Source organism: Vitis vinifera, chromosome 13, assembly GCF_030704535.1.
Source record: "Vitis vinifera cultivar Pinot Noir 40024 chromosome 13, ASM3070453v1".
Classification (NCBI taxonomy): Eukaryota; Viridiplantae; Streptophyta; class Magnoliopsida; order Vitales; family Vitaceae; genus Vitis; species Vitis vinifera.
Genome location: NC_081817.1, coordinates 15,323,543 through 15,339,125, shown reverse-complemented (window position 1 = coordinate 15,339,125; position 15,583 = coordinate 15,323,543). Strand labels below are relative to the sequence as shown.

At 38.5% G+C, this 15,583-nt stretch overlaps 1 protein-coding gene across 2 annotated transcripts in view; it reads right to left on the bottom strand.

The window, feature by feature from the left end:
- LOC100245661 (serine/threonine-protein phosphatase BSL3) overlaps positions 1–15,583 on the bottom strand; it is a 103,400-nt gene that overhangs the window by 21,978 nt on the left and 65,839 nt on the right. For both annotated transcript variants that reach the window (XM_059741533.1, XM_002262810.5), the window contains exons 15-18: positions 7,615–7,699; positions 7,413–7,511; positions 7,131–7,330; positions 6,961–7,036 (exon numbers count right to left, since the gene is read on the bottom strand). In XM_059741533.1, the coding sequence (XP_059597516.1) occupies positions 6,961–7,036; positions 7,131–7,330; positions 7,413–7,511; positions 7,615–7,699 (460 nt within the window). The remainder of the gene's footprint in view (positions 1–6,960; positions 7,037–7,130; positions 7,331–7,412; positions 7,512–7,614; positions 7,700–15,583) is intronic.

Sequence of the window (15,583 nt, the reverse complement as noted above, 5' to 3'; positions counted from 1 at the left end):
CACGCGCTGGCGCGTGAGGCCTTTTCCGGCGACGCGCCTCCTCCTCCAGCCTCGCCTGACGCCGACCAGCATCCCTACCTCCCTGGTTCTCCCATCTGAGCCCTGCACGTACCTCTTTTGGGGATTTTTGTCTCCGTCAACCCTCTAAACAGTCTTTTCGGCGAAGTTCCGACTACTTTTTCTCCACCCCAATCCCTGCACGTGCCTTGGGAAGCGTTTTTCTACCTTTCTGGTGGTACCACACCGCGATCTGAGGCCGTCTCCTTTTTTTTTCGGTGGTGCCACACTGCAATCTGAAGCCGTATTAGGGCTCTCTTCGATCCAAACATAAGATAAGTGGATATGGCTACTAAAGCTTTCATTTTTTCCTCTATCATATCTAGATCTCCTATGATTACTTCGGAGAAATTGGTTGGCAGTGAAAATTATCTTTCCTGGTCTGCCTCTGTTGAACTTTGGTTTATGGGTCAAGGATATGAGGATCACTTGGTTACCCAGGAGGCAGATATCCCTGAGGTTGACCGCGTACAGTGGAGGAAGATAGATGCACAGTTATGTAGTGTATTATGGCAATCGGTTGATCTCAGGATTCTTCTTCATCTTCAGGCCTATAAAACTTGTTTTAAATTTTGGACTCAGGCCAAAGGATTATACACGAATGATATCCAGCGTCTTTATAAGGTGGTTTCTGCTATTGTCCATATCAGCCAACAAGACTTGGATCTATCTACTTATATTGGTCAGATTGCCTCTCTTAAGGAGGAGTTCTTGACTGTGATGCCTCTTACTCCTGATGTTGGGGCTCAACAAACACAGCTTGACAAGTTCTTCATGGTCCTTACTCTTATTGGCCTCCGTCCGGATCTTGAGCCTATTCGTGATCAGATTCTTGGTAGTTCATCAGTTCCGTCCTTGGATGATGTGTTTGCTCGCCTCCTCTGTATCTCATCCACTCAGACTTTGCCATCTGATAGCACTTCAGATTCTTCTGTGTTAGTTTCTCAAACTACCTCTCGAGGAGGACGCAGTGGTACCCGAGGTAGAGGCCAACATCCTCATTGCACCTATTGCAATAAACTTGGTCACACTCGCGATCGTTGCTATCAGTTACATGGAAGGCCTCCTCGCACTGCCCATATGGCCCAGTCCTCTGATTCTCCGCTGCCTCAGCCTCCGAGCTCCTCCGCATCTCAGACATCTCAGGCTTCTATTGCCTCTGTTGCCCAGCCTGGTAATGCCTCTGCCTGCCTTACCCACACATCTTTTCTTGGACCCTGGATTCTAGATTCTGGAGCATCTGATCACCTATCTGGTAATAAGGATCTTTTCTCCTCTATTACTACTACCTCTGCTTTACCTACTGTTACCTTAGCTAATGGTTCTCAAACTGTGGCTAAAGGTATTGGTTTGGCCCTTCCTCTGCCTTCTCTACCTCTCACTTCTGTCCTTTATACTCCTGAATGTCCTTTTAATCTTATTTCCATCAGCAAAATCACTCGTACTCTTAATTGCTCTATTACCTTTTCTGATAAATTTGTGACCTTGCAGGACCGGAGTACGGGGAAGACGATTGGCATAGGACGTGAGTCTCAAGGCCTCTATCACCTCACCTCGGATTCATCTCCTGCAGTTTGCATCTCCACTGATGCTCCTCTCCTCATTCACAATCGTCTGGGTCACCCTAGTCTCTCCAAGTTCCAGAAGATGGTCCCTCGTTTTTCCACTTTGTCGTCGCTTCCGTGTGAGTCATGTCAGCTTGGGCAACATACTAGTGTCTCGTTCCCAAAGCGTTTGAATAATCGGGCAAAGTCTCCTTTTGAGTTTGTCCACACTGATGTTTGGGGTCCTTGTCGGACTGCGTCTACTTTAGGATTTCAGTATTTTGTCACTTTCATTGATTGAACTATCTCACCATTACTCGTCCAGACATTTCTTTTCTTGTGAGTGTTGTTAGTCAATTCCTACAGTCACCATGTGATAGCCATTGGGATGCCGTAATCTGCATTCTTCGATATATCAAAAGTACAGCAAGCTAAGGTGTATTGTACGAGAATAGAGGTCATACTCAGGTTGTTGGTTACACAGATGCAGATTGGGCTAGCTCACCCACAGATAGACGTTCCACTTCAAGGTACTGTGTTTTTATTGGAGGTAATCTAATATCTTGGAAGAGTAAGAAACAAGATGTAGTGGCCAGATCTAGCGCTGAAGTCGAGTATCGAGCTATGGCTTTGGCAACATGTGAACTCATATGGTTGAGACATCTTCTTCGGGAGTTGAGATTTGGAAAGGATGAACAGATGAAACTCATCTGTGATAACCAGGCCGCATTACATATTGCATACAATCCAGTCTTTCATGAAAGGACCAAGCATATTGAAGTTGACTGTCATTTCATTAGAGAGAAGATCGAATCAGGATGTGTTGCTACAAGTTTTGTTAATTCAAATGATCAACTAGCAGACATTTTCACTAAATCTCTCAGAGGTCCTAGGATTAAATATATTTGTAACAAGCTTGGTGCATATGACGTATATGCTCCAGCTTGAGGGGGAGTGTTGAATATGATGTATTTATAGTATCTTATCTTTCCTTGTTAATATAGGACACATGTATGGTAGTTAGGACTCCTAGCCTTGTATATATATATATATATCTCTCAATTGTAAGTAGACATTACATGAATGAGAAATTAAGGTTTTTCTTCTTTCTCTCTCTCCCAACAACTAGAAATTCCAGACATGGTGGTCACACACAACTAATTTCCCAAAAAACAATAGAAGAACCAATAGAAGGATAGTCTTTTACAAAGCTGGCAAACAACTAGAACAAACAAATATTGCCAATCTAAAGAACCAACAAACAAAAAAAGTCCCAAGAAAGGATACTTTGATACCATGTGTGTAAAGCTAAAGAGAAAATATGTTCTTTATATTTTCTATACATAATCATTTTAGAGTTTATAATCCTATTTACTTACAACACTTACTATAAAGGAATACTATGTACACATAGAATTTAGCCCAAGGATTAGCCTAAAAAATAACAATTTCTATATTTAAAAATGAACATGAGATTTATAGGAGATAATTTCAAAAATCTCGCCTAATTTGTTGCTCCTAATGAATTACACCGATCTTGCCCAATTTACTACACCACATCTACCAACGGCTACCATCTCCTCATTCATGGCATCTTTCTATGGTTTTAAGGTTAAAGCTTCTTTAATAGAGGTGGGAATTCATTGAAATGGAACTTATGAGAGAAAGGCTTGGTATTAAAAGTTCTTGCATGGACACAAAATGAGACATGAGGTGCCAAGTAGAAGCCTAAAGCCCTTTTCTAAGAACAATAAGTAGATCAAGATTACTAGGAGAATGGATTTTGAAGTAGAGACTTATATCATTATTTTCATTACATGTTTCAAAGTTTGAGGATGGGAATAAGAGAACTAACAAAGGATTTTTCCTTCCTAGAGTATAGGTGGAGAATTGGAGTCTTAGGTCTCTTCACCATGGTTTCATCATTTGTGGGAGGATTAGAAGAAGTTTTTACAGGATCTTCAGAAGGAAATTTGTGGAAACATTGTCTAATTGATTATAGAAAAGATTACTAGGGTTATCTGTTGAGTTTAGGTTAGCAACCACTCTGTTCCTATCACCTTTATCTGCATGAACACTTCCAGCCACTATATATTTCTTTTCAGTCTCAATGCCTTTCACATGCCAATCCACCCAATTTTCTAATCTTGAGATATTATCTCCTTGTAGATAGGTTCTATTAAAATATGACTGATTCTCTACAAAAGTCACATCCATAGGAACATCATGCTTCTTTGTAGGAGCGTAATAGCACTTGTAGCCCTTCTTTGTAGAGGAGTACCCTAAGCACACACACTTAACAGCTCTAAGATCCAATTTTCCAGAGAAATGTTGATAGATACAAACATAGGATACACACTTGAAGATTTGGTGGCAAGTTGCTTGCTTACTTGGTGTTTTAGAGCATTAGTTGGCATTTTATTGATAAGATATGTGGTTGTCAATATAGCATCATCTCGACAGTGTTTTGACACCTTCATTTGAAATAAGAGAGCAAGGGTTACCTCTAGAAGATGTCTACTTTTTCTTTCAACTACATGTTTTGTTGTAGAGTATCAATGCATGTTAACTGAAATAGAATGCCTTCATTGCTCAAGTAAGTCATCAATTCCTGATTGAAATATTCCTTACCATTATCATATCTTAGGGTTTGAATTTTGGTTCCGAGCCGACTGTTAACAAATTTGTGAGTAGAGAAAATTAAGGATACTTCGGAGTTAAGACTTCAAAAGATGAACCTAAGTGATCTTGGTACAATTGTCTATAAAAGTAACAAACCAATGAGCACCTAAAATATAAGTAACACAGGATAAGCCTCAAGAATTCGAATGAATTAAACTAAATGGAGAAACAAATTGAATTATTTTATTGAAAAGCTCACACAATGATGTTTAGTAAGACTACATGGCTTGCAGTGGAAATTACTAACATTTTTTTTCTCAAACAAGGAATGAAACAACTTTTTTAGCAAAGGGGATGGGGCTATCCTAAACAGTTATATCAAAGAAGAATTTTGTCCAAACTAATTTTGTGGGTTGAAACCAATCATTGAGACACTTCTCCATTTCTCCAATTAGTCGCCAGGTAGTAAGTCCATTTTCTTGTTTACCATGCCTAATCATCTTCCTTGAAAATAACAACCAATAAGTGTAAACTCAATATAACAATTCAAATTTTTTGTGATTTTTCCAATAGACAATAGGTTGTAATTTAGATTTGGGACATAAAAGATAGTGTAAGGTTAAGGTAAGTGAGATGTGAATGGATCCTTGGCAAGATACCAAGGAGAACGATACATCAAGTACCTTGATTTTTTGTTTTCTTGAACATGGTAAGTAACTAGAAAAAAATTAGACATATGAGGTTTGAAGCACTTGAGTTGATGATCCAAGTGTTAGAGTTAGTTTAGAGGGGAACAAAAGTCTTTGTACCAGATTGAGCCATGGAACAAGAACTTAAATTTGAAGATGAGTTTACATTCAAATTCTCCAACTGATTCAACAATTGTTTCAACATCTTAATATAGATCTATTGAATCTTGACTACTCCAATTTTTCTTCATCAATAGTTGTGTGATTAGTTTGTCTCAACCTAGTAGGCTGATTTTTTCCTTTGTTGCTAATTTGTTTCAGGTTTGGAGGCTTTCCATGTAGCTTCTAAGGCATGGCTCTTGTGTATCTTGGTCTATTGTAGTAGTCATACCACATTTTGTCCTTACCTATTGTTTTTTTGTTGTCCCTTACATTTTGATTTGGTTTAGACACCACTAGAGCCAAATTTCTATTATAGAATATCCACTATTTCCAGTTTTTCTACCCATCAATTCTTTACCACTTTCCTCTCAATAGATGTGTGAAAAAGCTTCATCAAGATACAGGAAAGAGTATTTTCCTATCACTCAATCACATGCTTGATCAAATTCAGGATTAAGCCTCAACAAGAATTGAAATACTCGTACTATTTCCCTTATGTCCCTCATCTTTCTTGTGTCAGTAGTAGATTCCATCTCCATGTTTTGGCAGAAATCTAACTTGTTATAACCCTTTGAGGGACATGAGGGAAATGATATTAATAATCTTCCGCTTAATCTAAAAAAAATGGGAAGTGAAACAAACCTTGGAGTAGGTCTTATCAACAACCTCCCAAATATCCTTAGCCATGGGAAGAAGTAGATATGCCTTATTGAGATCTCCGATTACATGGAATGTAGTAGCCAAGATAATACCATCAAGTTTTCTACCTTCTAGTTCTCATACATGGGATCACTTTTGGTTGGGGGTTTTTCTGAGCTAATAATGTATTTGAATTTCCTTTTGCTTCTTAGAGAAGTATTTATTGACTAAGACCACACCATAAAATTTCTTCCATTTAGTTTAGAAGTGGGAATTTGGAGGGTAGGATTTTCAAGGTGTATGGATGCTTGGGCATTGAGAGAAGCTATTGCAAAACTAGTGTTGGTGCAATTAGAAGTTTCAAACACAGTTGAAGAAGAACAAAATGTGACAGTACGAGCTGAAAAGAAAAGAAAAAGATTAGGGAGAAAGTGGTAACAAAAAATAATAATAGTGAATGCTACAACTACAAGTCAAAACACAAACGACGACGGTGATGAAGGCCATGAAGAACTATTCTACATTCAAGGTTTTAGGAATATATATGGTGATGAAGGTTGTGATGTAGAATAGAACACTGGCAATGAAACCCACCTAAAACGAAACATCGATGAAGGCTACCAGCAAACCCAAGAGCCTAGACTGCTCTGAAACCATATGAAGTTGTAAAAGAAATCTGAAAGACTGATTCATTCAACGAGATTTCTGTTGGGCATTTTGACTTCTTTTCCTTCTTTCCATGACATCATCTTGGAAAAATTTGTGAATAAAGAACTGCAACTCCATTAGAAGAACAACGGCAAGAATAATATTTAACTGGAGGCAGTTGATCAATCCAACATAAGGGAGATAGCGCCTTAAATTTAACAACATCATTAAATTCTATCATAAGCACTTCTTTGGTTAATCTTTTAACAGCACTAACACTTACCCAGCAGTTCTAAGATAAGAAAATATGGGGCCTTTTGAAAAGCCATAAAATTACACACAGCCAGGTCCAAAAAATAACTATTACATGCAAACACATGCAACTGAATGCATGCTTGCACATGTGAGGTGCACGTGCATTTATAAGAAAACAAGGAAATAGGTGTGACTTAGAAAGGTATTAGGTTCAAAACAGAAGAAATACATAGCAGAGGTCTAAAGGTCTAAAGAACTACCAAATGTACATGTAAAAATGAATAAAGACATGTGAGGATGTGTGCTTGCAGCATGGATGTATTTTATATAACAGCCTATCTTACCCCAAATGAAACCAGACCAGGGCCTCTAGCATTTGGTCGCAGTCCCTCCACACTATCATTTTCTGTTGGGTCAGACCTGTTTGAGCCAATTGAGTAATAAAATGCTTAAAAATTTGAATATAAGCAGTAACCAAGCACAGAAAGGGAGAAAAGGTAAGAGATTTGCTGACCATAACAGGTCCATAAGAACAACCGAGCCTGCTTCCATTGCAACTGGACGTTGAAGGTTCTCAATCTGTTCCACATGATTTATAGACCGACCAATGCCACCATGCATGCAGATAATTTTCTTTTCAATTAACGCAGCTAGAGGAAGCCAATTAAATAATCGGTTGAACCGATGCCAAGCCCAAATACCATCTCGCTCACCCTTTTGAAAAGTGAATAAACATGAATGGCAGCAATATCATCCACATTATTTTTTTTTTAAAAAAACGAATTAGGAAAAATACCAGGCGTTCAATACACTCAATCCGGAAGCCAAAGAGGGCATTAATATCTGCTGCCTCATGATTTCCACGAATCAAATGTATATTGTGCAGATATTCAACCTGGAAATTAGAATGATCATGAAGAACAGGTTAGTCTAGCTCGACATGAAGCAATCCAGACTCATATGATAATATGAAACAAGAAGCCATCACTAAGCAGTACCTTCAAAGCAAGTAGAAGCACAATAGTTTCCAGACTATGCTGACCCCTATCAACATAATCTCCCAGGAAGAGATAATCGACATAACTGAAATAAAATAACAAAACAGACATGCTATAAAACCAAATCTGCTGAAGACCTAAAATTCTACAGAAAACATATTAATTTGACATGCTATTATTTTAATCATCTGAAACATCTAAAATATAATGAATGGTTATTTCCCATCCTTGTATCCGTCAACATTGAATTCTGATTTTTTTAAAAAGAAAAAAATGTCCATAAATTTTTAAGGTATCTATGAATATTATAGATTTTCTTTTATGATTTGATCTGAAGTTCATTTTACTTCATTGATGTTTTAGGTTTAGTTAATAATTGTATTCCATCTTTTACTGATGAGATGTGACATACTTCTTTGAGTCTTGTGCTGTCAATTCAACTTCAAACCACCTAAGAGTTGACTTTGGACTATTTCAGAGTTGGTTTCTTCCAGGCATGTGTGCATTCCAGGATCTCAGTTAAAGGAATAGCTAAAACATAATTTTGTCTGTTTCTTATTAAGAGAAACTCAAAAAACAAGAAAGGAATCTTGAGGACAACTCAGACAACATCCAGAGAGTTCAAATGTTCCCTGGGAACATTTAAATGCCACCCCCTCGCCACCCGCCTCCCCCCCTCTTTCAAACATTGTTTTTCTGTGTTTCCCACTCATTTCTAACTTAGGTTGTTGAGTCTTTTATGGGATTGCCATTCCCCATATATCTATAATTTATCAATTCTCAAAATTAATGAATTATAATTCTTAAAAGCTCACGTCTATCATCAATCAGTCTGAAACATCAAAACTAATCTCTACAAACCCTATTTCAAACATCAACACCTGACATGAAATATGGCATGAAAAATAATAAGTTTTGTATTTTAGATTGACTATACACATAGTTTATATAGGAGATTACAAGAGAAGAAATAGGAAACAAGAGACATAATAGGAAACTAACTTATTCCTAAACTAACTTATTCCTAAATCATAAACTATCTCTTTATAGAAATAGGAAACTAACATAATAGGAAAATAATTCTCCTATTCTATTTACAGCTCAACACTCCCCCTCAAGCTGAGGAATAGATGTCTTCCATTCCCAGCTTGAATACAAGATCGTGAAACATTGAACTGTTCAGCCATTTTGTTAGGATATCAGCTAATTGATGTTCTGATGGAACATAGGACATACGCACTACTCCTTCCTCCAATTTTTCTTTGATGAAATGCCTATCAATCTCAATATGTTTTGTTCTATCGTGTTGTATAGGGTTATGAGCAATATTGATAGCTGACTTGTTGTCACAATAGAGCTTCATAGGACCATCCCAATTGATTCTCAAATTATCTAGAATAATCTTCAGCCAAAGTAGTTCACACAATCCTTGAGCAATGACCCTAAACTCTAATTCTACAGACGACCTTGCTACCACATTCTGTTTTTTACTTCTCCATGTTACTAGATTACCTCCAAGAAAAGTACAATACCCTGTAGTTGATCTTCGATCCACTAGGGAACCTGCATAGTTAGTGTCAGTGTATGCTTCTAGAGCAAAAGTATTGTTCTTCTTGAACAAAATTCCTTTCCCGGGGTTTCCTTTCAAGTAATGTAGCACCCTATAAGCAGCTTGAAGATGAGGTTCTCTTGGACCATGCATGAATTGATTGATCACACTCACCGAATAGGCGATGTTTGGCCGAGTGTGAGCAAGGTATATGAGCCTACCAACTAGCCTCTGGTACATTTTTTTTATCCACCACTGGTTCTTCTTTAGCTTCTCCCAACTTGTGGTTTGGATCCATTGGGGTAGAGACTAGTTTACACCCAATCTTCCCTATTTCTACCAATAAATCAGCCACATACTTTTGTTGAGAGATGAAGATCCCTTGTGTGGAATATGTCACCTCAATACTGAGGAAGTACTTCAGTTTCCCTAGTTCCTTTATCTCAAACTCTGTTGCTAATCTCTGCTTCACTTCATGCTTTTCTCTCTCATCATTTCCAGTCACTATGATGTCGTCAACATAGACTAGAAAGAATAATTCCTCTCAAACCAAATCACTAAAGAAAAGGGAAAATGATTCGAAATAAGTTTTTTGAAGTGGAGAGAAAGGCTTTCCAGGTAAAGTTTGAAGGCTTCAATGGGGGAATGTGGATTTCAATAACAAAGAGAAGTCAAGGTTTTGTTGTTTCGTTAGGTTTTGGAGAGGAGGAGTTGGATTGGTTGTTGGAGCATTTGAAGAAAACTGTGGAGTTGGAGGCTTCCAGGGGTTTTATTCGAAAGATGAGGGGCAAGACTAGGACTCATTTGATGAGGATTTGTTTCAATAGTAGAGGGAGATTTATGAAAATTATAGAAATCGTTGCAAAGAGAAAACCTCTAGTTCTAGTTGTTCCTGAGGGTGTTAAAGGCAATGGGTGGGAAACCCTTAGGAAGGCGATTTCTTTAGTCCAAGACTTGTCTGATCAAGCTATAAGAGCCTCGAAGGAGATGTTAAAAGAGTCTTAGGTGAGCAAGGGAATGTACAGAGGAGGGCAGTCCTATGTAGATGTGGTTGTAGAGAAAGGACCTAGGAACAGATCTTTGATGCCAGTTGGAAAATGGGCAAGAGCTGTAATTTGTGAAAGTAAAGGAAAAGTACTAGATTGGTTCGATATAGGAAAAGCTATTGCGAGGATGATGGGTACGAAAGGAATGGTGTCTGTAACCCCTATTTCCGATTACAAGGGGTGTTTTTTCGTGGATTCTGCAAGGAGAGCTAATTGGTTTCAAGATCAAGGGAGTTTAACAATGAGAGGAGGGGTTGTTGCTCTAAGGAGATGGTCACCAAAAGAAGGCTCTATTGTTTTTGGAAATTTTAGAAGGGGTTGGTTAGAACTAAGAGGCCTTCCTTTTCATCTGTGGGAAGAGGTTCAACTAAGATACATTTTGCAGAAGTGGGGAAAGGTAACGAAGGTGGCAAGAGAATCTCTAAAGTTTGTAGACTTGTCGAAGGTAAAGTTGTGGGTGGAGATGTTTCCAAATGTCGTGTTACCAGCGCTGCTAGAGGTGGAAGATGGAGTCTGGTCATTTACGGTTGCAATTTCAGTCACCGGAGAAGCTGAAGGAGACGACCTTTTCAGGCCTGAGTCAACTTGCAACAAGGACGAGTTGATGTCAGCAGGAGGTTGTGTCTTTCAGAGGCCAAAGAACTCTAAGGGGCTACGAGCTACTGCTAAGGACAATGAGTGCCACAGTTGGAGGCCTCGTCATCGTTCCCGTTCTCGTTCTTCAGATTCAAATTCGGCTTCCAAAGTGGAGAAAGGAAGGGGAGGAAGTCTTTTGGGCCCAACGGCGGGAAACGTTATCGGGCCAACAAAACCAGACGCCTTTTTTAAAGCCCATTCTGCTAGGGCCCAGTTTGGAGCGAAGAGTTTTGGGCCTCTTGCTGGTCCAATCCACGAAACAGAAGCAGGTTCTTCTAATGGTGGCCCAGCAGCGCCTTCGTCCTCAAAGTTCCAACGCTCAGGGTCCTTTGCAAATGAGGTAATGCCAATAGTTCATTCTCAAGAGTCGTCAAAGCTAAAAGGTCCCTCAGTCTCTGTAAGGCGCAAAACGAGAAGCTAGCCTCCAAGCCTAAATGTGTCGCCTTCTGTCCCGAAGCATAACCTAGATGGGGGTGGCACATCAGAAGCAAATGAAGCCATTCTTCGGGGCAGATCAGTCTCCAATAAGGGCGTTCTTTTTTCTTTTCCAGAAACCTCCCAAGATTTCACCGGGGAAACAGAGGAAGACGAAGGGATTTCATGTTGCAATTTCGTAAACAAGGTGCGTCCTCCTTTCTCAGCTTTCTCTAAGCAAGGTCTTCCTTGGTTGGGGCTTTTGATCCAAATTTTTTTCCCGACTCCTCTGTTTCTTCTGTTCTTCCTTCTCGATGTCAGCCTTTTTTTTCGATTCCGTTGGAGTCAAGCTTTGCCTCTTAGCGTGGTCCCTTTTCGAATTCTCCTGTTGTTGAGCTCAATCGTCGTGTTGGCGTGTCCTGTTCTGAAGGCGCGGCGTTTCCCCTAGAAACCTCTAACTGAAATTTTAAAGACTGCCATTTTCTTAGGGAATCACTCAGTAACCCAGAGGAGCTTTGTGTCTCAGGCAAGGCTTCATCCCCAAAGCCAAAACCTCCCACCCTCCTGTTAGAAGGTTTTCAGGTTGAGAGACTCACGCCTAGGAAGTTGGTCAAGGTTCAATCGATTTTGGAGAGTTTGAGGATTAGAATTGTCAGAGATAATGGAAAAGGTGCGGAAGTAAAGAGCAAGAGTACTCTTTCTACGGATAAGGTATATTTCAGAAGGAAGAGGAAAAATGACTGTGGAACCTGAGGAGAGGATAAGGTTTGGTTGCTGGTTGTGCAGGGTTGTTTTTGTTTACATGAAGATCTTAAGTTGGAGTACAAGAGGATTAGGTTCCAAGAAGAAAATGAGGACTGTCAGAAGGTTTTTAAGTACTTAAAGTCCAGATGTTGTGATGTTTTAGGAAACAAAGAGAGAAATTTGGGACAGGAGGTTTGTAAGTAGTGTCTAGAAAGGCAGAAGCATGGAGTGGGTTGCTCTTCCTACTTGTGAGGCTTCAGGGGGGATTGTGATTTTGTGGGATTCAAATAAGTTCAAGTGTACAAAGAAGGTGTTAGGATCTTTCTCTGTAACTGTGAAGTTGAACTCTAGTGAGGAAGGGTCTTTTTGGTTAACTTCAGTGTATGGCCCGAATAAGCCTTTGTGGAGGAAGGATGTTTGGTTGGAGCTTTAAGACTTGTATGGTCTGACCTTCCCAAGGTGGTGTGTAGGAGGGGATTTTAATGTTATCAGGAGGATCTCTGAGAAGATGGGTGATTCTAGGTTAACATTCAACATGAGGTGTTTTGATGAGTTTATAAGGGAGAGTGGCTTGCTGGATTCCCCTCTAAGGAATGCGGCTTTTACTTGGTCAAACATGTAAGTTGTTCCTATTTGCAAGAGATTGGATAGGTTTTTGTTTTCTTCTGAGTGGCATTCCTTTTTCTCTCAAAATTTTCAAGAGGCACTTCCTAGATGGACCTCAGATCATAGCCCAATTTGTTTGAAAACTAATCCTTTAAAATGGGGTCCGACTCCTTTTAGGTTTGAGAATATGTGGTTGCTCCATCCTGAGTTTAAGGAGAAGTTTAGAGATTGGTGGCAAGAGTGTACGGTTGAAGATTAGGAAGGTCACAAGTTCATGAGGAAATTAAAGTTTGTTAAATCAAAGTTGAAAGATTGGAATATAGTGGCCTTTGAAAATTTAAGAGAGAGGAAAAAGCTCATTCTTTCGAACTTAGGTAGAATTGATCTGATTGAACAAAAAGAGAATTTGAATCTTGATTTGGTATCAGAAAAGACCTTAAGAAGAAGGGAGCCAGATGATTTGTTATTAAAGGAAGAGGTTCAATGGAGACAAAAATCTACAGATCTGATACCATGACAAGAAATATGGGATGAAAAATAATAAGTTCTGCATTTTAGATTGACTATACACACAATTTATATAAGAGATTGCAAGAGAAGAAATAGGAAACAAGAGACATAATAGAAAATTAACTTATTCCTAAATCATAAAACTATCTATTTACAGAAATAGGAAACTAACATAATAGGAAAATAATTCTCCTATTCTATTTACAACTCAACAACACCTAACCTCTATCACTAAGAGAATACCAAAACCTTCAAGCATCATTTCAATTCCATGGTCGAAATTATTTAGTCTGGTCACATCTAGTGAAAACATTTTTGAAAGGCAAAGAGAAATTAAGTCACTTGATCAATCCAAAGATGAGAAAAGATCATCTTAGATTTAGTGCGTGGGACGAGGCAGATTCCATGATCATGTCATGGCTTTGGAATTCTATGCAGCTAGAGATCAGTGGGCCTTATATGATACTCACTGCTACACGAGAGATAAGGGAGGTTGTTCGACAAACATATTCCAAAGTACATGATGAAGTTGAAATTTATGAGATCAAAACAAAAATTACAACCACCAAACAAGGTACTTCATCTATGATTGAATATTTATAATATCATGAAAGGATCGTGGCTTGAATTAGACAACTACTAGAATTTTAAGATGAAGTGTAGTAAAGGTGTTACCCTACTACAATTACTTATAGAATGTGAGAGAATTTTTTAATTTGTTGATATTAATGTGGAATTTGATCAAGTACATGTCCAAGTTCTTGGCAAGGAATCTTTAATTCTCTTGAACAAAGTCTTTTCACTCATATGGGCTGAATAAGGATGGTGGATAGTGATGCTTGATAATCCAAACTTCCGAAAGTTCAATCCTTACTACAACTCCTTCTAGTGTACTGCCCATTAAAAATAATGGCAACAACAATAATATAGATTCTTTGGTAAAGGCAGTGGAAACCAAAGTGGCCAATAGGGAGGACAAGCTAATACGGCTCACTCTGATGATAATGTTCCTTCCATTACTCCCAACAATGGTGGTTTTAACAAGGACGAGATTGAAAGACTTCAAAACCTTCTCTCTTCACTAGACAAGTCCAATGCCTCCCGCTCACACAATTAGGTAAGTATCTTGTTTCTCATTCTCTTGGTGTCTCAAAGACTATTTTTCTAGGCCATGGATCATTGATTCAAGTGCCATAGATCACATGACCAACTCCTTTACCCGTTTCACTACATATAACCTATGCCCTGGACACCAAGAAATCAAGGTTGTTAATGGAATGTTATAACCATTGCTAGATAAGGAACCATTAATCTCACACCCTCTCTTACACTCAAATCTGTATTACAAGTTCCTAAACTTTCAATTAATCTATTGTGTATTCATCAAATAACCAAAGACTTGAATGTAGTGTACTTTTTTTCCATTCTATTGTGTTTTTCAGGTGTGGATTATGGGGATGATGATTGCACATGCTAGGGAACAGGAGGGGCTTTACTTCCTTGAAACTAGTAGTTGTAATGGTGATCGACTACCTCTTCCTCATCTTTCAACAACATCCTCACCCAATAAAGACCAATTTTGGCCTCACATTTCTGTTTAGGGCATTCGCCTTTTTCTTTATTGAAAAAAATGTTTCCTTTATTATTTACATATTTGGATGTTAACAGTTTTCATTGTGAGACTTGCAAATTGACTAAACACCATCATGTGTTCTTTTCTTTGAGTAATTTTGCATTCATTCATATTGCTGCTTGGGCCCCCCCTCAAATTCCAAATATTTCAAGGGCATGATGGTTTGTGCCCTTCATTAATGATTGTTCTTGAGTGATTTGGCTTTTTCTTCCAAAAAATAAATCTAATGTGAGTAGCGTGTTTCCCATTTTTCACAACATGATTAGCAACCAATCTGGATTCTAAATTAAAACCATTAGATCTGATAATGGGAGGGAATACTTCAATCAAATACTATCCCTATTCATTCAAAAAGAGGCAGTATTCACCAGTCCTCTTCCACAGATGCCCTATAGCAAATTGGCATTACTGAACAAAAAAAAATGATACCTGTTAGAAGTCATCCAGACCTTATTACTTCAGAAAAATATTCCTAAGTTATATCGAGGACGGGCAGTTTTGACTAATGCCCACTTAATAAACTGACTTCCCTCTAGGATCTTAGGTCACAAAAGTCTAATAGCTGTTTTCTCTTTTTTTTTTTTTCCAAATTTCATGAATTTTATAGACTATCTCCTAAAGTGTTTGGTTGTATGTCCTTTGTTCATATCCATGATCAATACCATAGCAAACTCAATCCACATGCTCTCAAATGTGTTTTTTATAGGGTAGTCAGCAACAAATAGGGTCTACAAATGTTATCACCCAAGATCAAGAAATTTTTTCATGTCTATGGATATTACATTTGTGAAACAAGAGTCCTTTTCCCCTGATCCTTATCTTCAGGGGGAG